This window comes from Carex rostrata, chromosome 9, assembly GCF_964058835.1.
Source record: "Carex rostrata chromosome 9, lpCarRost1.2, whole genome shotgun sequence".
NCBI classification, from domain to species: domain Eukaryota; kingdom Viridiplantae; phylum Streptophyta; class Magnoliopsida; order Poales; family Cyperaceae; genus Carex; species Carex rostrata.
Window position 1 is genome coordinate 1,472,940 of NC_135926.1, and position 27,461 is coordinate 1,500,400.

General features: G+C 33.8%; 2 protein-coding genes across 2 annotated transcripts; one reads left to right on the forward strand and one right to left on the reverse strand.

The window, feature by feature from the left end:
* Positions 1 to 9,299: 9,299 nt before the first annotated feature.
* Positions 9,300 to 12,856, reverse strand: LOC144559532 (cyclin-like protein). Its single transcript, XM_078308584.1, has 4 exons — positions 12,648 to 12,856; positions 12,172 to 12,433; positions 10,909 to 10,963; positions 9,300 to 10,111 (listed from the first exon to the last, which is right to left on the reverse strand). The coding sequence occupies exons 1-4, from the start codon at positions 12,743 to 12,745 to the stop codon at positions 9,507 to 9,509; spliced, it is 1,020 nt and encodes a 339-aa protein (XP_078164710.1). The 5' UTR covers positions 12,746 to 12,856; the 3' UTR covers positions 9,300 to 9,506.
* Positions 12,857 to 20,854: 7,998 nt separating this feature from the next.
* Positions 20,855 to 27,196, forward strand: LOC144559608 (calcium-transporting ATPase 10, plasma membrane-type-like). Its single transcript, XM_078308676.1, has 7 exons — positions 20,855 to 21,089; positions 21,561 to 21,615; positions 21,990 to 23,938; positions 24,601 to 24,759; positions 25,036 to 25,207; positions 25,894 to 26,192; positions 26,535 to 27,196. The coding sequence occupies exons 1-7, from the start codon at positions 20,913 to 20,915 to the stop codon at positions 26,877 to 26,879; spliced, it is 3,156 nt and encodes a 1,051-aa protein (XP_078164802.1). The 5' UTR covers positions 20,855 to 20,912; the 3' UTR covers positions 26,880 to 27,196.
* Positions 27,197 to 27,461: the final 265 nt, after the last annotated feature.

Consider the following 27,461-nt stretch of genomic DNA (forward strand, 5'->3'; position numbering starts at 1 on the left):
AAATATGATTAGACCCGTTCAGCAATTAAATCCATTCACAAACCGCTCACTTTTTTGGACCCGCTAAGTAATTAAAACCAATCCGCAAACACATCCAGCGCTAAAAGCCTAAAAAATAATTTATTTCACTCTTAGTGGGATTCCATCCGAATTTTTTATTAATAGAAATAAAATAAATAAAATATTTAAAAAGAACACTACTGTTGAGTTTTTTCGAAAACTAAGTAGACCGGGTCCTGTAAACCCGTCCCACCGGACGGGTCCAATTGACCCGTCCGGTTAATCGGATTAGCCGTTAACTAACATCACGAAAAAAAAAAAAAAAATCCCGGACGGGTTTAAGCATCCCGTCCCGAGTCTGTAAAAAAAAAAAAAAAAAAAAAAAAAAAAAAAATTCCGGACGGGTTTAAGCATCCCGTCCCCAGTCTGTTAAAAAAAAAAAAAATCTGGACGGGTTAAGTGTTTCCGTCCAGAATTTGAAATATTATATTTATATTATATTATTATATTATATTATATTATATTATATTATTATATTATATTATATTATATTATATTATTATATTATATTATATTATATTATATTATATTATATTATATTATATTATTGTATTATATTATATTATGATTTTATATATATTATATTTTTTTGTTTTTTATATTATCTCCCTATCTCCCTACCTTATTAAGGAGCTTAATGTCTAGATCCTGCAAGGGTCATGATTTACTGTTTTTTTGGTGAAATGATGCCCAGCCATTGAATTTTCAGATCACACATAATCTGTCTTTTTTTGATTAAATATACCATTTTTATGTGTAGAAATCTAAATTTAGTGGAAATTATACCCGCTACATGTATTGCCACACAATATAATACAACTAAAGACGCTGAAATTTTTTTTCTCTTCTCGCAAATCTCCTTCTTCCCCGATCAGACCAAAACCCTAGACCCCGCCTCCCACTGTCTCTCCTTTCCTCCTCTCTTTCTTTGTTAGTTCCTCTCCGCTTCTCCCTTCATCCCGACTTTCTTTCTCCGGTCACCACCCCCTCCCCCCGATTCCGATCTGGATAGGATCTGTTCCTCCCAGCCCCACACTCGGTTCCTCACTCCGCCGCTCTCACCATTTCACGATTCGTGCTCAAGGTAATATTTGTGGAGCAAGTAACTCCATTTTAATTCTTCCCTTCCTCCCCTCCCCCTCTTAATAGATTTGTGGAGCACACACTAAACGGCAACCTTCCGAGCAACGGTGCAACCGGCAATGCATCATGATGCGTGGGATGACGACCGGGCGAGGTAGATGAGTCAGAAGTGGAGAAGATTGACTTCACCATGATGCAAATAAAGAGGCAGCAGTCCTCTCCTCCATTTGCATCAGCTGCTCTCCGATTAACGGTCAGTTCAATTTATCCTTTGTTTTTGCTAAAAGAAAAAAAAATGAATACGCCTTAAACTGAAAATTGTCCAGTTTATATTCTTCAAGGTGGTAAAGGTCATGGGTAAATCCAAGGTAATTACTTTTTTCCTGTACACATACAATTTGGGTTTCTTCCTGTATTCTTGTGTGTGTTTTTGTTGAAAATGTCTGCATCGAAATAACATTCATTTTATTTAACAACAATTTTACAATTTTACATTAATCCAAGTAGTCCATTACTATGAAAAAGTAAATATCTAATACAGATGAATTAAGTGGTATACGTCCAATTTTCTATTTTTACATACTGATGACGTGGTCTCCTTGATAACTTCTGTTTTATGAATTTTCTTTTATTTTATTATTGTAAGTTTTCCCCTTGGACTCGAAGGTCTTGCAAGTTAGGTTAAATTAGGATGGTCAATACTCCATAGGGAAGGCAATTTTGTGTTCAGGTTGAATTTCATATCTTGGGTCATTCATATCCAGATCATTTTGAAATTTGGCTGTAGTCACTCTCAGATTTGACATTTCGATTGGTTCATCCCCTTACGGGTTTTCAGGCTTCTTTTGGCTCAGGGTTGTGTTCTACTAATTAAATATATTGTCATAACAGAATTGGGTGGGAGATATGAATAAACAAAGAACAAGAAAGGAACTATTTGGGAGAAGACAACTGTTGGCTCAGGGTTGTGTTCCTTATTATCAGACAACTGTTGGTCAATGTAAAGTGTTAGATTGGTTTTATTAGTTAATAATTAGGTTCCTTCGGGTTTATTTATCAAAAGTTTGCTGGGTGGGACTGTGTTCATATAGATATTTTGTGTAAGGCAAATGTTGTCACCCTGCGTAATTAACAGGGAATTTGTTCTTCATATCAGTTGGTCGCTCCATTCCTCTTTGCAAAAATAATAATAGTAAAGATAGAGACCTAACTGTAAAAAAACCTGGCCATGGCCACTGATTGTGATTTTGGTTCATGTATTCTCATAAATTAAATAAAAATAAGTTGATTCTATTGATCTTCACATTTCTGCATTTTCTCTATTTGCAGATGTAGGTTTTCTGCATCTTCACATTTCTGAATTTTATATACCTAATTGTCTTTTATACAAGGTGAGAGTATGACCAAATTACTGGTAAATTTTGCAAGGAGAGGCTTTCAAATTGCTAAAGCAAAGTTGAGGAGGAACTTTTAAAAAAGAGTTGTAAATTAATTTATACAAAATTCAAAATAGTACGCTAAAAAATGCCAAAATTGAGAGGCTTTCAAATTGCTATGTATAGTACCGTATCCTCAATACATTACCTTAACTTTGATGGGCAATAACAGTAATAGAGCACTGGAACATCAAATTTGTGTAAAGCCTGATTTCTATAGCCTGATTTTTTTTTTACCTTTTAGATTCTTTTATATTATAACTTTGCAATCCTCCTATGTAATGTTTGCTCTGGTATGTATGTATCAGTATATCAGACCATAACATCTTGGTCTTTGTGCATATGCTTTGTGATATCAGTCCAGTCTGCCAAAATCCTTGAATTTTTCATCATTTTTGCCTACCTATTTTATTAAATTTTAGATAATGGCCTCAGTATAATCATCATAGGCTTTATTGAGCAGGGCAATTCATATATAGTACCCTCGGAGGGTACTGTATTTCTCAAATACCAGGGGCATTCCTATATCCTTGGATATTTACCTTGGCCATTTCACATTTTTTATTATACTAGAATTATAAAAATCTGGTCCTGTACTATCTAAATATTACATATCTCATGACGAAAATTTATCAATCCAACAGCACACAATTTGCTATTATTCTCCCGCTCGAAATGTAGCTAATGAATGGCAAATTCATTGGTGCTATTCAATTGATAATGTGTTGCTCACTTGTATAGCTATAACTTTATTGCCCAGTAGGTCAATAAAGGAGGTTGTAATGATAAGTTATGGTCGTGGCAGCTCCCTTACCGGTACCAGCTTGGTGCCAATTTGGGGCTGTTCAGGTTGAGTACCTATATGGCTTCAAAATTTCTAAATTCACGGTGATCCAAGTACCATATAAGATACAACAGTAAATGAGCCTAGAAAATTGACGAACAAATGAAGCAATCGAGATGCTCAATGCATGATCTTATTTCTTGAATGTGCACATGGAGATAATCTTCTTCTTCTTTTTTTATAATTTGGACTGCTCATGCAATTGCAATTTTATTTCTTAACTTGACAGTTTTGTAATCTATATATACTGGTTTGTGAATAGTATGAAGACAAATTTCCAAAAGCCAAACCTTAATCCATATTTTAGCTATATATAGTTTTTTGTTTTATTATTTTATTTAACTAGGACATCAGCGAGTTGGATGGGATTGAATTGAAATTACTTTCATTTCTACCCGACCCAGTTATAATATCTCAGGGTACTGTACTGCTATTAATGTTGTACCCTATGTCTTGACTTTTCTCTGTTGCTACTTTCTCTGATTAGTGGGCCCTGCTGTCTGTGTAGCTGGTGATATTGTAAAGCGACGTGTTCTGTGTTTTAGCAAATAGTATAGGTTAATGGTTTTGTATTTTAGCAAATAGTATAGCCTGTGTTGTGTGTTTTATCTACTAACCTGATGTGTTCTGTGTTTTAGCAAATAGTATAGGTTAATGATTTTGTAAAGCAATGTGTTCTGTGATTTTGTAAAGCAATGTGTTCTGTGATTAAGACTTGGAAATACTCGATATGTACCGGTACTGGTACGAAAGAATGAGAGGGTGATTTTATATTTATTGTTCTGATGTTAGTTTTGTGTTCATATTAGAATTTCAAAGTAGCTCATAAAAAATCATTTTTTTCATTCCATTTTGTTTTTCCAAATATATTTTATTCATTCTTAGTTCTTAAACATTCATATTATTCATTCTATGTTGCTCCTTAAAAAATATTTAATTTGCTCCCGTTGCTGTGCACGGGCACGATTACTAGTATTATTATATGGCTGTGGCTAATTTGCTGCCGGCAGCATTTCTGCCAGCGGTGCTGCCACTGTTTTTTCTATTTTTTGATGTTCAAACGACAAATCTAAACCGTTAGATGTTTAATCTATATTATAATCTACTTGGATACCAAATTTTATATTTTTTGGAATTTTTTTACTATATATTAAGCTGGTTTGAAAACCGCTGATTTCAATGCTGCAGAAATTTACTGAAATCAGCGGTTTTCAAACCAGCTTAATATATAGTAAAAAAATTCAAAAAAATATAAAATTTGGTCTCCAAGTAGATTATAATATAGATTAAACATCTAACGGTTTGGATTTGTTGTTTGGACATCACACGGCTAAATATAGCCCCGGCAGCACCTCTGCCGAAATGCTGCCAGCAGCAATTTAGACAGACCCTTATTATATTAATATACTTATATATATATATTATATTATGAATAGAACTAGTTTAGTTGTGCTTAAGTTCACCAAAGTGTTTGGTGAGCTTAACTCCAAAACTTATTAAATCGTTTTCAAATGACGAATCCAAACCGTTAAAACCTGCCTATCTTGCGAGTGATGCATCTACATGTGAAAATTTTAAACGTTCAAATTAATTTAGTATAAAGTCAAGCGGTAAGAAAACGTTCAAAAAATAAATGCACTAAAATTAATTTATTAATCTTTTAATCTTGACCGATTGACTTTATACTAAATTAATTCAAATGTTTAAGATCATAATATAATAATATAATAATATAATATAAAAAACAAAAAAATATAATATATATAAAATCATAATATAATATAATATAATAATATAATATAATATAATAATATAATATAATATAATATAATAATATAATATAATATAATATAATAATATAATATAATATAATATAATATAATATAATATAATATAATAATATAATATAATATAATATAATATAATAATATAATATAAATATAATATTTCAAATTCTGGACGGGTTTACTTAACCCGTCCAGATTTTTTTTTTTTTTTTTTTTTTTTTTTACAGACTTGGGACCGAATGCTTAAACCCGTCCGGAATTTTTTTTTTTTTTTTTTTCTTACAGACTCGGGACGGGATGCTTAAACCCGTCCGGGAATTTTTTTTTTTTTTTTTTCCGTGATGTTAGTTAACGGCTAATCCGATTAACCGGGACGGGTTTACAGGGCCCGGTCTACTTAGTTTTCGAAAAAACTCAACAGTAGTGTTCTTTTTAAATATTTTATTTATTTTATTTCTATTAATAAAAAATTCGGGGGATTCCATTGTACCTTTGTGTCAAGACCCAAGTGACTAAAGGCTTCAAGTCCATCCACCACATTATCTTTTATCTTTTGTTACCATTCTTTCATTTTATATATATATATCATATCAATCAATTATCTCTCATCTCTCCACCAACTTAGAGTTATCATTAATTAGGGCTGCTAATAATTAAGGTTCGACTCAAACTCAGCTCGACTCAATGAGAGAAGCAAAATGACTCGGCTCGATTTTGAAAGAAAAAGCTTGGCTCGACTCATGTAAACACTTTGCTCAACCTGCAGTTCAGTCCGGCTCGCGAGTCACCTCATATTATATTTGAAGTGACAATAAATATATTCAAGTCCCTTGAAGGCTCGGATTGAACATTATTACAAGTAAAACGTATAATTACTATAACTGAAATAAACAAATAATAGTTTTTGAAATAACGTCATTCATTTTTAAACTCAAAATTTTGTCACCTCTAAAATGTAATGTGCATTTTTGTTTTCTCCTTGAACAAATTCTTCAACGTACAATATACACTCTTTAAATAAAATAAACAGTTATTTATTTTAGTTCAAAATAAAAATATTATATCGATTATGTATTAAATCAAAATACAGTTTGATAACTATCAATTTATTATTTGAATTATTAATAATTGTATTCATGTCTTCGAAGGCTCATAATGAACACTTCTTGAAAGGAGAATGTATACTTACTATAACTAAAATAAATAAAATAGTTTTTGAAATAGCCTCGAAGGTAGGGGTGTTCATCGGTTCAGTTCGGTGCAAATTGAACTAAAATCTATCAAACAAAGTTTTATTTGATTTTAAAAAATCAAACCAAACCGAACCGAAAGAGAACTAAACTGAACAAACCGAACTAAATTTCGGTTTGTTCGGTTGAACCGAAATTTGAATGCAGAACCCAAAAACACAACAGCAATTCTATTGCTATAATTACAAATTTACTATACATAAATCTCTAACAAAACAAATCTCCTTTAGTTGAAATTGAATAAACTAATACATCAAATTTGTCATGCAGTACTGCGCACATGTTAAACTCAGCTTCTTGTCTTATTTCAGTTTGTCTTCGTCATATACCTGTTAATTCCAAATTTTCAATTAAAAAAATCACTAGTACATAATTGACAAAGAGCAACAAGACAAAAGAGGGAAAATGTTTCAAATTTACAGTGAATTCTTGTGCAATATTGAAAAAACAAAATAAAAAAGTAACAGCGAAGGAATAGAGATCAAGGAGAGCGTGAGAAAAGCGAAGAGAAGGTAACAACAAAAAGTTTCAAATCTATTGAACTAACAGCGAGAGAAGAGATGGCTGTTATACACTATCACGGCTAGAAATTTTTTATTTTTTTTATAAAATAGCTGCAGTTTAAATTAATTTAAATGCAATTGCTGGCCATGATAGTTTATAACGGTCAGGAATTTTTTTTTAGTTAATCAATAAGTGCAAGTACGGAGATTTACGTTAATCCTGACCGTGATAGTCTACAACGGTCAGAGGTCGATAAAACGCAAAAGCGTTCTCTAATCTCGATATTTAATTAATATATTTCCTACTAATAAAAATTTCGGCTGGATTTAGTGTGACTGGGTTAAATCGGTCGGTTCGGTTAATTTGATTTTTAGAAATTATAAACCGAACCGAATTAGTGAAACCGAATAACATACAAAATTAAACCGAACCGAACCAAATAAATCGAAAAACCGAACCATTTAAACCAATTTTTTTCGGTTCGGTTAAAAACCAAATAAACCGAATCATTTGAACACCCCTACTTGGAGGCCCGGCTCGGATTCAGTTGGATTAAGCCATAATATTTGAGTCGAGTCGAGTTGAGCTTTTTTCAGTTTAAAGTCCGATTTATTATAAAAAATTGAGTTATTCAACTCATTGGTTCATGAGCCGACTCGGCTCATTAGGAGCCTTATCATTAATATTTATATTTAATTTTTTAATTAATATTTGTATCTTAATTATTCTATCATTATTTGTTTTATATCTGTATTTGAATTCGTATTCGTAGACTATCTATTTAATATCTGTATCTATGTATCTATTTAAAGCGGATTTGATTTTAAATTTTGATATTTGTTTATTATTTGTATCCGCTCACTCATTGAAAGGCGGCAAATACTGATATGGTATCAGCATTATCCGATCCGCTCCGTTTACAGCCGTAGTGCCAGGACGTATCAAAGAATAAATGAACAATGCTAATTTAAATTAATAAAAAAGTTAGTATAAAATGGGAGCGACTAACAGTCAGTCCTCTCCATTCTGTCCCCTAAACGATTTGAAAGAGGAGAACGATGAAGTTGATTGAAAGAGGAAACATGGGTTTCAGCGAATTCTAATCTGAGGATTGGTTCCCATAAAATTGAAAGGGAAATTGGAGAGGAGACGAAATAACGGCCCGACAAAATTAAAATGATAGTTCACGGTTGAAGTAGGTGGTTAAACTAGTTGGGGTATTGAACAGGGGAAATGGCTCGGGGGATAGAAACATTATACTAAATTATATTCTCCTCTTGCCTCTCCTTCCCAAGTTCCAACCCTCTCCTCCTATGCAATTTTTGAAGCAGGTCCAGAGGGTTAGCAGAATTGCCGAATGTTTCAAAGTTTTCCACTCAATGCAGCAATTTAATTTCGAGTATGGGTAATATAATATTAGTGTCATTCCAGTCTATATAACACAAATTTCAAAACCTATCAAATTGAGTTCAAATAGTGAATTCAGACCGTTCAAACTAATTTACTTTATGAGTGATGCGTTTACATACAAATTTTTTATATTTTTCAAGTTATTTTAGTATCAAATCAAGCGGTAAAAAAAATTAAAAAATAAATGTATTAAAATTAACTTAAAAACTCAAACATTTGACTGCTTGACTTGATACCAAATAAATTCAAAAACTTATAAATTTTACATGTAAGCACACAACTAATGAAGTAGATCGATTTGAATGGTTTGGATTCACCATTTGAACTTGATTTGATAGATTTTGAAGTTGGTATTATATAGACTGAAATGACACTAATGTTATATTAGCCATACTCTTTAATTTCAGGACAAAAACACCTGTCACGTGTTTGGCTCTTTGCATGCCCCGAACAAGGCGCAAGCCTTGACCCGTTTCAGACACGGGGTTTCACGTGTCAAACAAAGTTGTTGATAATATCATCACGCTTAAGCGTGACATGTTGCCGCGAAGGTGCCTATAACGCGTCTAATTAAGCAAATGCCTAAACACATCACTTGCACCGCACGGGCCATGAAGGTGTCAGGCATGGCACTTGATGCCAACATGCATCCTTGCCACATCTGTACGGCCCGTTGCATACTTCAATCCTGGAGGAGACATCAGTACAATGGAGTAATGGAACTGCATACACAGGAACGACGGGAATTACGCAGAAAATTGCCGTTATATAATTTAATCATGATTTTCAGGGTAAGAAAAGACAAAAAAGACAAACAAAATAATGGCCTTTAGAGGCAAATTGAACTCGGAAGGAATTTCCAGGTTCATGCAAATCTTGTAGGTTAGCAAAACCCATCAAGAGCTCAACACAACATCACAAAAGCTCAAGTATAATTGCTGGAAACTTCAAAATATGATCAACAAAAACGTATGAGCTACATGAACTCGTAATAATCCACATGACAAAATTTAAAACTAACACAGGAAAGGAACCATGTTAGAACAACTGGAACAACATACTTCCAAATAAATTAGCACCCTACAATCACAATCACAATCACAACATAAAACTTTGACAAAACTAAACAATATCACAATGCAAGCAGTTTCTCGACTTTTGCAATCTCATCCTCTTCATTTGTCAAGCTCTGATTTGCCTCTTCATACTTATCATGCTTCCACCTGTCCATCTGAGCCCCCGTCACATGTTGCTTCTGATTCCTATCACTGAATTTTGCACTGCTGAATCTCTCATGGCCCCTTGGAGGGGCCCGACCACTAAACCTATCCCCGTAGTCATTCCTGGGTAACCAATTCCCATTTCTGTTTTCATTTCCTCTGTTAAATCCTCCTTCCCTCCTACCAAACCTATCATCCCGCCAAGACCTGGATAGGTTTTCTCTGGAAACAACTCTACCATCCCTCCTACCAAATGTATCATCCCTTGTGTCCAGTTTTTTCTCATCATTTTTTGCTGAATCTAGCGATTTGTGTTCTTTGTTCAGTGTTTTCATACCCAACTCAGGTTCTGGTGGCATTTTCTTTTCAGATGGCAGGCCTGGGTCAAGCTTGAAAAAACTATCATCGCCACGTCTAGAGTAGTCCTTTCTTTTAGTGGTGTGTTTCGCCTCTACCTCAGTCTTTTCATTCAATTTCTCAGCAAATCTATGCTCCCTCAGGTCGCTCCTCGTGTTATCTTTTAAACAAAGCAAAAGCTCAGTAAGGTGCAGTAGAGAAACATGATATGTAATTGTAAATACTACATACACTTCACAAAACTTCAAACCACACTCCATACACAGGTATGTATGGTGTTCCAGACTGAAACCTTTGCATGAATCCCAAGGCATTTTGCTAATTTTGAATGGGCTTGTTTTTATGTTTTTTCATTTCTAGCTTAAAATATCAGTTTTTTTATCTTTAGTTATTCTGTGCCAATTTAAAGCTAAGGGTGAATGGTCATTTGAGGTGTAGTAGCTTGTGACCAATTACAAGGGTCTCTCATGTGCTTACTGTTACTAGGCATCGACATGTGAAACTAATTCCTAAAATAGACAGTATCCTCTTCATGTGTAACCCTTGATATTATAGAGCATATCACTAATGCCCTTACAGAATGAGAAATATCTTTTTTTTTTTTTTGAGAAAGCAGAATGAGAAATATCATGCACAACCCCCACGATCATTGGGAACATCATACACGCTGCAAAAAATAATAATAAAAAAAAAATCTATAGTCCTCTGTTCCCATTTTGTTTCCCAAGTAAAAACTCCCCTCTCCATCCTGATATGCTCTACCAAATTGAGGAAGGAACTAGAGGAAGTTCAGGTACAAATTGAATAAACTCATCCAAAGGTCTATCTGACATTTTCCATCCCTTATGGTGTTACTTATATATTCTGACATTTTCAGTGTATACGTGATATTATAAGGTTTTGTAGAGCATATGCATACTTTACATCCTCATAGAAAGTGAATGCTTGTAACCGTACCGGTATCATGTCGAACATGGATCTGAACTTGCCCAGAACTCCCGCGCTCATCGTGCTGCACATACATAAGCATAGGCAGCCCAAAACATTTCTTTTAATTACAACATTGCAGTTGAGGCACACAAATCGACACAGAATCCCACTACATGAGGAAAAATTCATGATCCTTTTTTCTCACAACAGAATTAGTCACTAAATATATGAGACATATAATACTACAATCTTGGCAATGAGGAATATAAAACTAGCATGTTCGAAACCCAACAGGACATCGATATTTAAAATTGAGAGGCTTGACCCCCATCTTTATCTCAAAAACCTAGCAGTCTGGGTAAGTGTATAGACAACCAAATTTATGTACCACAAAGGAAATACCGTCTAAAACAAACAAAGAGCTAAACTAACCTAACATTTTACTGTTACATCACAAAAGTTTGAAACCTCGCTGAGGGGGTCATAGCAATAGGTAAAAGTAGGTACAGAAAATGGGCTCCCATTTACCCTTTCATAAGGCCAACAGCAGGTAAAGACAACCGGCTTATTTGTCCTTGTTAGTCAAATTAGTCATCTAAGATTGCATGTTCAATTACTAATACTAAAATTGAGAAAATCAAAATCCATTCCAATCAAAATGAAAAAATAATGAAAAATCACCTATTTTTTTATCAAATTCTTCTTCATTAAGAAGAAGAAAAAGATGTCTTGATGAATGAAATTGAAACCTACTGCTCAAGTAAAAAAAAATAGATAACAAAATAAACAGATCTATGGATCTATCTATAGATCAATTTCTATTTGATCAAATAGAATTTGTCAATAGGAAAAAAAAACTGAAAAAAAATGATAAAAATATTAAGAAAGATAGATATGGAAAATTATATCTTTCTTTCTAAAAAAGAAAGATTATTTTCTAATCTTGAATTTTCTTTTTTGAATTTGTTGAATTCATAAGAAACAGAATAAAATATCGAGAATTTCTGATAGATCAGAAATTCTCATCTTTCTTTTTTAAGAAAGAGCGAGATTAAATTATATATATTGTTTAGATTATATAAGATCCTTCATGTTGTTTATACCAAACTCCTTCAGAAGTATGCATACCACTTGGATAAAAAAGTTCTCAATTTTAAGAACATATTATGTTACAACACAATTTAAAAATGTTAAATTGTTAAAACATAATAAAATGCCAAAAGAATGACAAAAAATGACAATATCCTTTTTAATAATTACAAAAATTGCATAGAGTAGCAAGATAAAGACCTGTAAGTAGATCTTGGACCGAGCAAACTCTTTTGGGTCCGGATGTAATCTATTAGCATCAGAACCACCGTTGTTTTTTGTTTCGGAGCTATCTTTTAGACCATAGACAGTCCTATTTGCCTCAGTGCTTTTTATATCTCTTGCTCTCTCAATATCTCTTGAACTGTTCTTATTCTTTGAGTCACGACCAGATGAATCAGCGCGGCCAAAATCTTTAATTCTCATTTCATCTCTTTCTCTGTCTCTTCTCAACTTCTTTGGACTACAAGAGGATATCAAATTGAGAGTAAACAAAAAGGATTGCTTCAAGTGATACCATCAGGTCAGGTACAGTGCGCTACCGTTATGCAACAGTTCAGTCAGGTTGCGTACCAGTACAATCAAATCCAAGCACACTATCTCCACTAAATAATCAATGAAATCGAGCCTTAGTCACAGGTACAATCGAAATAATCAAGCAGATAAGAGAGTAGAACCTGGGCTCTCTCTCCCGTCTAGAATCACGGCGCCTGGAGTAAGAATCTCGACCGTCCCTCCGATCCATTTGTCGTTTTCTCTCCTCTCTCCCCACCATCGGAGATACGGAGTGGAGGAACTGAGCAGGTTTAGGGTTTGGTATCGAAAATGAATGAAATCAAACTAAAAACCAAACTGAAAATTGCACATTCGTTTATTGCATCTCAAAATTTTCAGACAATGGACTAATGGAGGCGTCCGCTTTTATTGTCATCTCATCAACAATTATCTGATAGTTTCCGCAAACGGGCCAGAAGGCTTCAAGCCCAACAAGTTACTAGCCCGATTTAAGTAGCTTCAGGGCTTCAGGCTGCTATCAAGAAACGCACACTGACAATTTAGGATTAAACTCTTCACAAGTCACTACAAACTATCTAAATTCTAAATTAGTCACTATGAGCCACTATGACAGCACCAGTCATTAGAAAAAATAGTGCTATATCTTTGGACCAAGAGGCGGAGGTAAAGAGGAGATATGAGAGTCAATTCATCCTTTTTTATTTATTTTTATTATATTTATGTATTGTTTTTATATGATTCAGAGTAAAATGTTAAAAAATCGTAAAATTGATTCTTATTCTCTGCACAAAAATTTTATATGATTAACTCTATATATATTTGACTTCCATAACTCGAAAGTTTGGCTCCGCCCCTGTTAATGTAAAGAAACTGTAAAATTGACCCTTATTCTCTACATAAAAATTTTATATGATTGACTCCATATATATTTGATTCTCATAATTTGAAAGTCTGGATCCGCCCCTGTTTGAACCACAAAAGTAGTATCAATTATGTCAATTTTCTTGTGTTTTGTTGAAAGCTCATTTGCTTCCTATATACTTGGATCATTACGTCAATTTAATATTGAGTTTATATATGTAAAATAATTATGTATTGCATACTATTAATTTTATGTTTAATTAAAAATAATTAATATGATTTCCAGTTATTTTGATTGTTAGTGTGTTGGATAGAATGTAAACTCAATTTGATGTATAGAACTGAACATGAATTTCATATTTATGACGAACTAAAATAAAAATTATTAAGTGATAGGCAGTTTAAAAGAGCTATTTGCTTACATTTGTTTGTTTGTTTTTTTTTTCTAGTTTTAGAGTGGATAGACTAACAATCAATCACTTGGTAAAAGTTATCTAATTATACAAGTAGATAGTTTATTTGCAAAAACCAACTCTTAAATAAATAAATAAATAAAATTGAACTAATGGATTACGCCTGTATGGTTCTTCTGTACGAATTTGCTGTTTAGCTATTTTGCTTACAATTTCGTTCAAAGCTTGTGATGCTAGTGACAGAGCCACGTATAATCCGGTGTTGACATTTGCCCCTACTGATCTAAGAAAATTTTAAAATATTTTTACTAAGGTATTTTTAGTAAAACTATAACGGTATACTTGTAGTATAAAATAATTATAAAACTAATCTTCATCCTTAATTTTTTGTTTACTTCATATTACTATTTCTGACTCCTTAAGAAATGCAAATTTAGAAGGGGGTTAGAGAGTCAGATATCCAAAATCATCACAAGCGTTTACTGCTTAAAGGTATTTGTGTGTGTTTTTTTTTTGTGTGTGTGTGTGTGTTTTTTGTTGTAAGCCCTTAGGCAATTGCATTAAAACATTGGAGCAAATTATAAGTTTGTTTCAACGTAGATATTTAATTACACAAAGATAATATCCTATACACTGAATTACTTGTAAAATCTCTCATTGCTAAAAATTAAAGAGAAGAAAAAAAGTAAATAAAGTAGTTGCGAATGTTTAGTTCATGTCAGATAGGCAAGTCAATGGGCCTATTCATTCTCTTCTCTTGATATGCAACCGTAACTGTTGAGCGAGTGTGACTACACTATGTCGACACTACCTAGAAGAATGTGCACCTGAGAGGCACTGAATCAAATCGAACCAGGAACTGAATCAACCGGACTAGGACAGTCACCACTCGGCCGAGGAGGCACTGAATCAAACCAGACAGAGAACTAAATCAATCAGACCATGACAGCCACCACTCAGCCGAAGAAACATTGAATCAAACTAGACCGGAAACTGAATCGGCCGGACCATGACAGTCACCTCATACGAGTTACATCAGGAGAGAAGAAGAAGAGGAGAGGGGAAGGAGGGGAGGTAAGAAAAAGAAAAAGAGAAAGAGAAAGAAGACAACATATCCATCATTATCGCCACAACTATAACAACAGGTACCTTATTCATATATAGTTATATTAGATATTACGGAAACGAAGCGAATTTACAACACCCTCAATTGAATTCGAAGAGTCGAGGCGAATCAAAGAGCGGTGACCAGACAGAAGCACCTGCTCAGTTAGAGTGAGGCAAGATGGAACAATAAACGGTGGAATGGAGATAGAGGTGGCGAGACAAAAAAACGAATTGACTGGACGACTCTCAAAACCTCAGACTCAGACTTCTCTTCTAAATCGCCTTGGAGATCAGGAGCGGAGCTCCCTAGGTGCGGACTCCCTGAGTGGCCATCTTTTTTTTTCCTGTGTAAAGGTATTTGTGTTGAGCGATTCTATTGCTTGTATTAGTTATCTTAAATTTTCACTAGCTGAACTCTAACAGCGGGCAAAAACAAAAATGAAAAAAAGCAACCCCGATTGTTTTTTCTTCCACACTTAAAAGACGGGTCTATAGTCAATTATAGTTATAGGAGTAGCTTAGCTACCTTTTAAATTTTAAATTAATTATGTATATTAATTTTTTTTTATTTTTTATATAGTTCAGTTTTCTCATAAAAATGCTAAAAGTGCGCTTATATTTTAGTGATTTTAATTCATGATCGTGACATGGTGAAGATTTGAGCTTAAATTTTATCTTGTAATATAAATTTTCTAACTCAGTCCATATACACACTTCCTTTTCGGGAAGCATCTTTCTTTTTATTAATTCTCATTTTGGCGAATTTCTTTTCCTACATTAAATAAATCAAGTTATAATATAAATTTGCACACAATGATAATAGATTAACATTAACACAACACAACTAAATTATAAATATCTTTATGTTAAAGTATAAACACTTGATAAGTACAGATTTAAATATCAGATAGTTCAAATATGTAACATTGGGTAATGGAAGTTTAAACACAAATAGTTTTTATTTTATTTTTTATGATAAGGTGGCAAGTTGTGATCTTACAATTTTGTATTGATAAAAAAATATTTACATAGTTAACACATTGCTAGATTAAGCTAATATTTACAAAACACGGATATTTTTAAGTATAGACATTAAGTTATCAAGTTTAATCCGGTGGTTCAAATTTAATAACATAGTTTAATTATAAACACATTGTATTGTCAAGTATATATATTGTATATATAAATATAGTAGAATAAATATACATAATTGACAGTAGTGTAAATATAAACATGCATGTACAATTAAATATTGGTGGGGTGTTATCCACAGATCTGTGCGTGGGGACAAGTATGTTGTTGTATTTTTCATTTTATACAGGGATCACTTATTATATGTTGTTGAATTTGAGGGTTGGGCTTTGATATTAATTATAGCCGTTTTGTTTTGTTGCAGTATTTAATGTATAATAATTAATAAGGGACAGGTCCAAATATAGTAAGCACGATGGTAAGATAAGAAATTCGAGTAGAATCAGTTTATCAAGTTTTTTTTTAACTCAATTCTAAAATTTATTAGATTGATTTCAAATTATGAATTCAAAATTTTGAAATATGTATATCTTACGAGTGATGCATTTATATATAAAAAATTAAAATTTTTGAATTAATTTTGTATAGAGTCAAGTGGTCAAAAATGGTTCAAAAAATTAATTTATAAACCTTCTAATTTTGACCGCTTAACTTTACACAAAATTAATTCAAAAAATTTTAAAATTTATATGTAGACGCATTTCTAGTAAGGTAGATAGATTTCAACGGTCCGAATTTGTCATTTGAAATCAGTCCGATAAATTTTAGAGTTGAGTTTATAAAGGGACTTAATGTATATAGCTTTTTTGAGCTATGTTAGTATCTGGAGACTGGATCGAGTAGCACATTTCTTACACTATTCTTACAAAAATAACTCAAATAGCATTATATTGCATTATTTCTTAACGATCTAAATATATTTACACCGACGAAACGTTTACTCTAAAAGTGAATATGTTTTCTAACAGTGAAGGGACATAAAAGTCGATAAATGTCAGAAAGTAAAGATATCATGTTTGAAATTAAAATGTGGAAGACAAATCTAAAAAGAACGGTGTTAGATAAAATTAAATATTTTCACTTTAAGTTCTTATGCTTTTAAGTCAACTAATTAATATTAAGCGAAATCCATATCCTAAAGCGCAAACGTGAAGAGAACAAAAAAAAAGGTCATTTCTTCCGACAATTAAAGTGAAATAAATTCAATGGACATCGAACCGGAATTTTTATATATAAGAAAATAAATAAATAAAATATTAAAAATAAGAAAGGTACGGTGAAAATTTGAAAAATAAGAAGGCAGGAGGTTGCCATGGCGTCCGGCTGGGACGCCATGGCATATCCCAGTCCAAGAATTTCAGCTAAAAAAATATATATAATTAAATTCTAGGGACGCCATGGCATACCCAGCCTCATATTAAATTCCACGGTACCTTTCTTATTTTTAATATTTTATTTATTTATTTTCTTATATATAAAAATTCCGGGACATCCAACCTACTCCATTCTATTCGGTAATATATAGCTACAATTGTCTTTTTTTTTTAAACACTGATAGAATATAGCTACAATTGTCTTTTTCTTGAAACACTGATAGAAGCTATCAGTTTTGAGTACAGATATATAGCTACAATTGTCAATCCTATCGATCCGGTCAATACCGGTCGACCTTGTAAGATAAAAAAGAGAGGTTCTACATTATTTAGCCTTGCTAAAACTCTTAAAGTGGTTTATATATTGTGGTTGGTTTTTGCGGTTGAAGTGCTTGCCATTTCAAATTTGAGCAGTGATAGAACGTGGTCTCAACAATTGCACAGAGGGCACAATTTCGAGCCATTTTACGAATAAACATGGGACAGCATATTTATTTATTTTAATGAAAATGGGCGGCGCTTATTCAAATTAACAATAAGGATGATGGCGCCAACTCAATCTCACGTTGAACAGAAGCATAAATTAATACAAATCACTAGGGAGGTAAAAGGATTTGATACATGCATGCGAATTAATATGAATATATAGATTGGATATATATATATATATATATATATAGAGGAGGGTTCCAATGCCTCATTTTTTTTATAACTCATCATACCTCATATTTTATATCTTCATTTTCTTCATATTCAAAGTCTAAATTGTCGATCCAAACCGTTCAACATGATATCCATACTAAAATATGGTTAGGGATGAAATTTTATATTTTTTGGAATTTTTTTGCTATTTTTTAAGATGGGGAGAAAATCAATGTTTTTTGAACGGTTCAAAAACAGTGATTTTGTACCTATCTTAAAAAATAGCAAAAAAATTCCAAAAAATATAAAATTTGATCTCCATGCATATTTTAGTATAAATATTTTGTTGAACGGTTCGGATCGACAATTTGAACTTTAAAAACGAAAATATAAAATATGAGGTATGATGAGGTATGAAAAAAATGAGGCATTGGAACCCTCCTCATATATATATATATATATATATGAGTTAGGCTGGGGTGCTATGGATAGCATAGAGGCCTCTATGCTACGGCTCAATATTGGAGTTTTCAAAATCCAAACGGTCGATCCGAACCGTTCATCTTATTCTCCATATTAATATCTGCTTGGAGACCAAATTTTACATTTTTCTGAATTTTTTTACTATTTATTAAGTATTTTACAAAATTGTTGATCCAACGGTGGCTGCACAAAACAGTAAAACTGTTGGATTAGCGATTTTCAAAGTGGCTTAATAAATAGTAAAAAAATTCAGAAAATTATAAAATTTGGTCTCCAAGCAGATATTAATATGGAGAATAAGATGAACGGTTCGGATCGACTGTTTGGATTTTGAAAACTTGAATATTGAGCCGTAGCACGGGAGGCCACTATGCTATCCATAGCACCCAGCCTAACTCTATATATATATATATATATAGAGTACGGCTAACGCGCTTCCTCTAGCATATGGGCCGAAATGCTTCCGGTGAAAAGTTGAAATTTCAAAATCCAAAAAGTCGATCTGAACCGTTCATCTTCTTCTCCATATTAATATCTGTTTGGAGACCAAATTTTATATTTTTCTGAAATTTTTTACTATTTATTAAGCCACTTTGAAAATTGCTGATCCAACGGTGGCTTACCAAACAGTAAAAATCAGAAGCTACCGTTGGATCAGCGATTTTCAAAATGGCTTAATAAATAGTAAAAAATTTCAGAAAAATGTAAAATTTGGTCTCCAAGCAGATATTAATATGGAGAAGAAGATGAACGGTTCAGATCGACTTTTTGGATTTTGAAATTTCAACTTTCCACCGGAAGCATTTCGGTCCATATGCTAGAGGAAGCGCGTTAGCCGTACTCTATATATATATATATATATTTATACACACACACACAAATCAAATATTAAACAAGTACATATACTTATAAGAAAATACTATATATATTAAAAATAAAATCATCAAATATTTTATAGAAGTAAACGCATTGTATGTATATTAATAAAAAATTAACAACATAATATTTCTATAACAAGGTCGTTCGTTACAAAAATTACATATTAAGTAACAAAAAATAATCACAATTTATTATCGTATTGTTAATAAAAATATACTAAGATATTATAAATCCTACTAGAAGATAAAATATGAGCAAGTTAAAAAATATATATTGAAAAAGAGGAGGGTTCAAATGCCTCTATTTTTTGTGCCTCCATCATGCCTCCATTTTTTAAAACTTTAATAACTCAAGATTTAAAACTTAAAAGTCAAAATAAAACCGTTAGATGTGATCTATGTTATTTTCTCTATGTGCCCATAAAAAATTATCACATTTCAATTTTGTTTTTATGTGAATCAATAAGTTCAAAAATTGGTGCATTTTTTACAAGCTCTTGATGACAATCAAAATAAAATTGAAATGTCATAATTTTTTACATGTGCATAGATAAAATGATGTAGATCATATCCAACGGTTTTATTTTGATTTTTAAGTTTTAAATTTTGAATTATTAAAGTTTTAAAAAATGGAGGCATGGTGGAGGCACAAAAAATGGAGGCATTTGAACCCTCCTCATTGAAAAATATGAATTATAAGAGATTGAATACACCACTGAAATAATAATGTTTTGCCTGTACTCGAATTCAATTCCTCAAAAAATATATTGAAAAAAGTAAAAAAAAAAAAAAAATGTCAGGTTTAGTGGAGTATTATTGTTAAACAAAAATACTTCTATTTGTTTTGGAAACGTATTTTTTATTTTACTTGCTCTGGTCTCTATGATATACATTTAGTAGACATGCATGAGCATAACCGAAAGAAGCGAAATGAAGTAATTCGGATATAAAATTGGGAAAAGGACTCATATGGAAGTGCACTTTGATGGAAGGGAGGCAACACATTCCTCATTTTTTTAACGGCCTATGCAAATATTTTCGTGGTTGTGCATTGGCACACCTAAAAGTGATAAATTTACCGAAACAATTAAGTATCAAAAATCTATCCCATTTATCTCAACCTCTAATCACAATAACTCAAGCTATATATAGGCTTTCATAGATTGATGCTAAGCTAACGGCATCTCGTACTTTCTGGTGGTGTGGCATGTCACTGATAGTTTAATCAATTAATCAGTCCGTATAAAACAATGGTTGGCATAAACTCGCAGCATGTTTTATGTTCATCCCGCCACAGAAGATCACAAACTTGACCGTATTTCTAGTCAAATTCTTGTAGACCTTATATAAAGCGCGACCCGAAACTTCAACGGATTTCCCGTCTCTTTTCCATATGACTCGCAATTTTCATCCAAATTTCCCGCTTCTTGCAACATCTTAATTTTCAGATGGAAACTTCTCTGTAGTTTGTCTTCGTTTAAATTCCTCGCGCTTTCTGAAGGAGTTCTATACATAGGGGATTCTTCAAGGGAAGATAGATCGACGAACTCAGAGTAACGCTTTCTGAAGGAGTTCTATACATAGGGGATTCTTCAAGGGAAGATAGATCGACGAACTCCGAGTAATTCTGAGCGACTATGGAGAATTATTTGAAGGAAAATTTTGGGGGAGTGATGGCGAAGAACTCGTCAGACGAGTCGCTTCAGCGGTGGAGAAAACTGTGTGGCGTGGTGAAGAATCCTAAGAGAAGGTTCAGATTCACTGCTAATCTGTCTAAGAGATCCGAGGCTGCTGCCATGAAGCGATCTAATCAGGTCTTTTTCTAATTAACGTCAGTTTTTTTTTACCATCAGTGGTTCTATTCGTTTTCTTTCGCATCTGTTATTGAACATATTGGAAGTTGGTGAATTGGAAATCACCAAATCCAAATCACATTCTGTACATATAGAATTTGAAATCACCAAATGAAATAATGGTTTTCCTTTGATCTTCTTCTTCTTTTTTAAAATCAAAGGGAAATCTGTCATGGTTCCGTTTTTTATCTATTATATTGTCAGCACAATAATTTGATTCAAATAGACTAGTTTGTTGTCTGTCAGTACTGTTTTTCTGAACTAGTTGTGTATAAAACAACTATTTAAAAAAAAAAAAACGAAATATAAGATTTAGGAGAGAGACAAAAGAACGCAGAAAAAAAAAAGGAAAACAAGACAGGGACCCTTAGAAAATGAAATTGCTATAATGCTATAGAGTATGGAACTGATGCTGAAAATTTTAATTCTCAGGAGAAACTGCGTGTTGCTGTACTTGTTTCCAAAGCTGCTCTACAATTTATTCAAGGTAAAGTCACATGGCAACCCATATTAGATTCTTTTTACGTACATGAAATAAATGGGTGTTACACTGTTACATTACGAATTTACTCGGATGGTACTACTTTGTCCCTGGACCTTGCTGATGAAGAGTGGTGTGTTCGGCAAACTGCCGGATACAGAACAATAGTGGAGGAGGAGGGGGGGGACATGGATTTCAATATCAGATTTTGGTATAGGACCAATCACATATTTTTGTGTACTATTATACTACCTATACATCGCATACTGCCTATTTGTGCCTTAGTATACTCATCTGCCCTGCTCCCAGCTATGTGTAGTTATGTGCCATGAATGACACATACCGGTTAATCCTTTTACATTCATTCTCTTCTTATGCAGGTCTTGTGCACACTGAATACACTGTACCAACTGAGGTAAAAGCTGCTGGCTTTGAGGTCTGTGCTGACGAACTCAGCTCTATTGTTGAAGGCCATGACTTAAAAAGGTTACGCACCCACGGTGGTGTCCTTGGCCTTGCCACCAAACTCGACACTTCAGCATCTGAGGGTGTCCCATGCTCTGAAGAGTCCCTTTCTCGTCGCCAATCAATCTTCGGCATAAATCGGTTTGCGGAGATCCAGCCACGTAGCTTCTGGGTGTTCGTTTGGGAAGCTCTCCAAGACATGACACTCATGATTCTGGGCATGTGTGCATTTTTTTCTTTAATAGTTGGTGTAGCTACCGAGGGCTGGCCAAAGGGGGCCCATGATGGCCTTGGCATTGTTGCAAGTATTTTATTGGTGGTGCTTGTCACCGCTACATCAGACTACAGGCAATCCCTCCAGTTCAAAGATTTAGATAAAGAGAAGAAGAAAATTTCTATCCAAGTGACACGTGGCGGGTACCGCCAAAAATTGTCCATCTATGATTTGTTAGTCGGTGATATTGTCCACCTGGCTATTGGTGATCAAGTGCCAGCTGATGGCTTGTTCATAGATGGATTCTCAGTTTTGATCAATGAATCGAGCTTAACGGGTGAGAGTGAACCAGTCATGGTCAACAAGGAGAACCCTTTTCTATTATCGGGCACAAAGGTGCAAGATGGTTCATGCAAGATGCTGATCGCAACAGTTGGCATGCGAACACAATGGGGGAAGCTTATGGCCACCCTTAGTGAAGGTGGTGATGATGAAACACCTTTACAGGTCAAACTCAATGGGGTTGCGACTATTATTGGCAAAATTGGTTTGTTTTTTGCTGTTGTGACATTTGCTGTTTTAGCCGAAAGTTTAGTTAGGCGCAAGATTTTAGATGGTTCCTATTTCTGGTGGTCAGGCGATGATGCGCTTGAACTTCTAGAATTCTTCGCAATTGCAGTTACAATTGTTGTGGTTGCGGTGCCAGAGGGGTTGCCGCTTGCTGTAACTCTAAGTCTTGCTTTTGCTATGAAGAAAATGATGAATGACAAAGCCCTGGTGCGCCACCTGGCAGCATGTGAGACGATGGGATCCGCTACTACTATTTGTAGTGACAAAACTGGTACATTAACCACCAACCATATGACTGTTGTTAAGGCATTCATTTGTGGTGAGAGCAAAGATGTTAGTGATCCCAAGGAAGTTGTTAGCATCCGCTCCAGTTTTCCTGACAAGGTACTAAAATTACTATTGCAGTCGATTTTTACCAACACTGGTGGAGAAGTTGTGGTGAGCCAAGATGGCAAACTCGAAATACTCGGAACACCAACTGAGACAGCTATACTAGAGTTCGGTTTATCTCTTGGTGGAGATTTCAAGAAGGTGCGTCAGGAGGGTACATTAATAAAAGTTGAACCCTTTAACTCTAATAAAAAGAGAATGGGCGTAGTGTTACAATTAAATGAGGGGGGTTACCGGGCCCACACCAAAGGTGCTTCAGAGATTATTCTAGCCTCCTGCGACAAGTTTTTGAACCGTGATGGGAATGTTGTTCCACTTGATGAAGCTACCATAGGCCAACTGACAAGAACAATTGAGACTTACGCCAATGAGGCATTGAGAACTCTCTGTCTGGGCTACATGGAATTAGAAGGTGGTTTCTCGGTTGATCAACCGATAGCAGTAAATGGGTTCACTTGTATCAGTATTGTTGGTATTAAGGATCCTGTACGGCCTGGCGTTAAGGAGTCAGTCGCCACTTGTCGGTCAGCTGGCATTATTGTCAGAATGGTAACAGGAGATAATATTAATACTGCGAAGGCAATTGCAAGAGAATGTGGTATTTTGACTGATGACGGGCTTGCAATTGAGGGCCCAGAGTTCAGGACTAAGAGTGAAGAGGAGATGACAGCACTAATCCCGAGGCTTCAGGTACTTCTTAGTTCTTATTTATAAGAGAAATTGCATTTTTTTTTTAATTGTTAGAAGTTCTTTGCTCTTGCCCAATTGTTTCCTTCCATTTAATACTGCATTAAATTAATTCAAAACAAGAAGATTATGATGGGTTTCTAGTTTGCAAATTTTTTTATGTGGTAATGAAGTTATATTTCTATTATATATATGAACTACCAGGGTGACTTAGTAATTCATATATATATATATATATATGAACTACCAGGGTGACTTAGTAATTCATATATATATATATGAACTACCAGGGTGATTTAGTAATTAATATATTTCTCATATATATATATATAATAACTTGGTGTAAATTGCAAATAGCTCACAAATGTGTTTTGATACTTGTGCATATGAATCAATGTACCTTCTTTTGCTTAATTTGCTAGGTTTGATCAAGTAGATCTCATGTATTTCCACTGACCGTAGTCAATCCCTTGCTCTAAACAAGTGTGCTTGCCATATTTATAGTTTGGCAGAACTTTGACAAAATGTTTTTTTATAACAAAATTAGCACATTGACAATTTTTCCTTTGGCGAGTATCATACTCAATACAGTTTTTATTGACATGTATTTTCACTGAACATAATTAAAACATTGCTATAAACAAGTATATCTCATGACATGATAGGTTATGGCTAGGTCCTCGCCATTAGACAAGCACATGTTAGTCAAGCATCTTCGTACCAATCTTAATGAGGTTGTGGCCGTGACCGGTGATGGTACAAATGATGCACCAGCTCTCCACGAGGCCGATATTGGGCTTTCCATGGGTATTGCAGGGACAGAGGTACCAATATATAATTTGACTTCATGTATTTCTGAAAGATGCCTATGTTCTCATAATATCATATTTTGAGTATATTCTATTACCAAACTACCGATAATCTATAATATGATTTAGACATTATTTAAGCTAAAGTTACATTAGAATTCAATTCAATTAAGTACTGCTTGTAATCTGTAAACCCTTTTTTTATTCTCGGGATATGTGATTCAGGTAGAAATATAATCAGGTCACCATGAAGTTTTGCATAATTTTCTTTGCTTTCAAATGTTTACACAGGTGGCAAAAGAGAGTGCTGATGTCATTATTTTAGACGATAACTTCTCAACCATAGTGACAGTTGCAAAGTGGGGCCGATCGGTGTACATCAACATCCAAAAATTCGTGCAGTTCCAATTGACTGTCAATGTTGTTGCACTAATTGTTAATTTCACTTCAGCTTGCATTACTGGTAAAACACCAACCTTGTTTCTACTAACAATGCTTTCCTTTGATGAACCCATCTAATTATGAAATAACTTCTCACGCGGGCCTATTATGCAGTCTTGGACCAAGAGTACCAATGCTGAAATTACCAAATTGCTCTTTATGGATATATTTGAGCAGACAGTAAATTTCTTAGTTGGTAGAATGAGATTTTATCCATGTAAAGTTAAAGACAAAATCTCATGTGAATGATTTCCTCCATTTTTTTTTTACATTTATCCGGAATTACCAAAACAGTACTTATTAAGGTTAAAATAACATAACAAAATTATGTGGACTATTTTATTTTATTTTGGTGGAGGAAATCGTGAACTGTTTAGTTATTGAGTATGATCTGTTTGACCAATAAAATGTAATTACCCAAAAGGGACACTTTAATAAGCTCATTAAGTTTCTATTGGTTCTAAATCTAGTAATCTGTTTAGAATAGATTTTCTTATCACTTTATGGAAGTAATGGTTTCATGATGAGAGTATTAAGGTGAAATACTAATTATTTACATTTTTCCATTTGGATAATAACAAGATATTTAATATGGAATATTGCTGTCTAAAATAAGCTTTTATTTTTTTGCGGACACTATCTCTAAAATTTTGTAATGTATGTCCTCCCATATACCTTAATCCTTTTTAATCTTTCTGTTCTTCGTAGGGAGTGCGCCTCTAACTGCTGTACAATTACTTTGGGTTAACATGATCATGGACACACTTGGTGCTCTCGCATTGGCGACCGAACCACCACACAATGACCTGATGAAGCAGGTCCCAGTTGGCAGGGGTGGCAACTTCATCAGTAGTGTGATGTGGCGAAACATTTTCGGTCAGGCGTTTTATCAGTTCATTGTGATTTGGTATCTCCAGGCTGATGGAAAGTCATTGTTCGGCCTAGAGGGCCCCACCGCTGATGTGGCACTCAACACTCTGATCTTCAACTCCTTTGTCTTTTGTCAGGTAAATTCCCTCTCATGTTAGTTACAGTACAAGTACTGTGAAATGTACAGCTCAATAACCATATTTTGAGCAATGATCTTCTACTTGGGCATTTTATGAAGGCTATGAGAATTAAATGAGTGCGTCAGAAAGAAATCCATTAACATGAAAATATTTTTTCTATACTCTTAACTTTCATGTTTAGCTTAAAAATGCCAGCTGTGCCTCTTATATTAGTGTTTATATCTGAATCAGATTTTACTGTGCATTGGTTATTTTTTTATTTGAGAAAATCTGGTAAACTTGCTTGTCTTATGCATATTGTTCCCTCTTATTCCTTTAATGTTGTACCTTTTATTATAGGTGTTTAATGAAATAAGCTCAAGAGAGATGGAGAAGATTAACGTGTTCCAGGGCATATTGGACAATTACGTATTTGTGGCTGTTATTTCCAGCACAATAATTTTTCAATTTATAATTGTGCAATTCCTTGGTGATTTTGCAAATACAATCCCTCTCTCATCTTCTCATTGGTTTGTGTGCATTTTCTTGGGGTTCCTTAGTATGCCCATTGCTGCAATGGTCAAGCTCATCCCAGTTGGCTCAACTAAAAAATACAACACAGTGCAGTCGCAACCTAGGCAGGTAGTCACGACTGATTTGCCAGAGGATCCGACTGATTTGATGTTTAAATGGCTTACAAAATAAATGAGTTATATATATTTGTACTTATCACTGAAATAGTCATGACCGATCAGCTGTTGGTCTGGGGAGATATTACGGGTAGAATATCTCTGTTTGCTAGCTAATTAGTTCAATTTTCCTTTGAATTTTTTTTCTTTCTATTTTTTTGTTCCTTGCTTTTATTTGTAAATCTGTATGTAGCGATGTTTAGGTGTAGTCACGAGATGGAGTATATTTCCTATTTCATAATCTGTCTTTTGAAATTGTATAATTTGAACTAGTTCAATCCTTAATCAAACGACTGGAAAGTTGATCTAGTCTAAGAAAAACATTGGAAAGTATGTATGTTCCATTTTAGTTGATTCAATGTTGGCTGGATAATTGTTCATTTATCGACTACTATCAAACTAATCCAGACCAAGAATGTTCACGTTACAATTATGTACTGGTGCACTTTACTGGACTTAAACTAGACTAAGCTAGAGTAAATAAATGTATGTTTAGTGGCAACTTTGGTTTCTTCCCAGTAAATAGTACATTCATCACGTACAACTATCATTTAACAATTTACAGATGCTATAGAGCCGAGGCAGGGTAAACTTAGAA

Excerpts from the sequence above, each read along its gene's own strand:
- LOC144559532 (XM_078308584.1), bottom strand. The coding sequence starts at position 12,745 with ATGGTGGGGAGAGAGGAGAGAAAACGACAAATGGATCGGAGGGACGGT. Across the intron at positions 12,434-12,647 it reads AGACGGGAGAGAGAGCCCAG|TCCAAAGAAGTTGAGAAGAG; the intron begins GTTCTACTCTCT and ends ATCCTCTTGTAG. Across the intron at positions 10,112-10,908 it reads CCATGTTCGACATGATACCG|ATAACACGAGGAGCGACCTG; the intron begins GTACGGTTACAA and ends TTTGTTTAAAAG.
- LOC144559608 (XM_078308676.1), top strand. The coding sequence starts at position 20,913 with ATGGAGAATTATTTGAAGGAAAATTTTGGGGGAGTGATGGCGAAGAAC. Across the intron at positions 21,090-21,560 it reads CCATGAAGCGATCTAATCAG|GAGAAACTGCGTGTTGCTGT; the intron begins GTCTTTTTCTAA and ends TTTAATTCTCAG. Across the intron at positions 24,760-25,035 it reads TGGGTATTGCAGGGACAGAG|GTGGCAAAAGAGAGTGCTGA; the intron begins GTACCAATATAT and ends ATGTTTACACAG.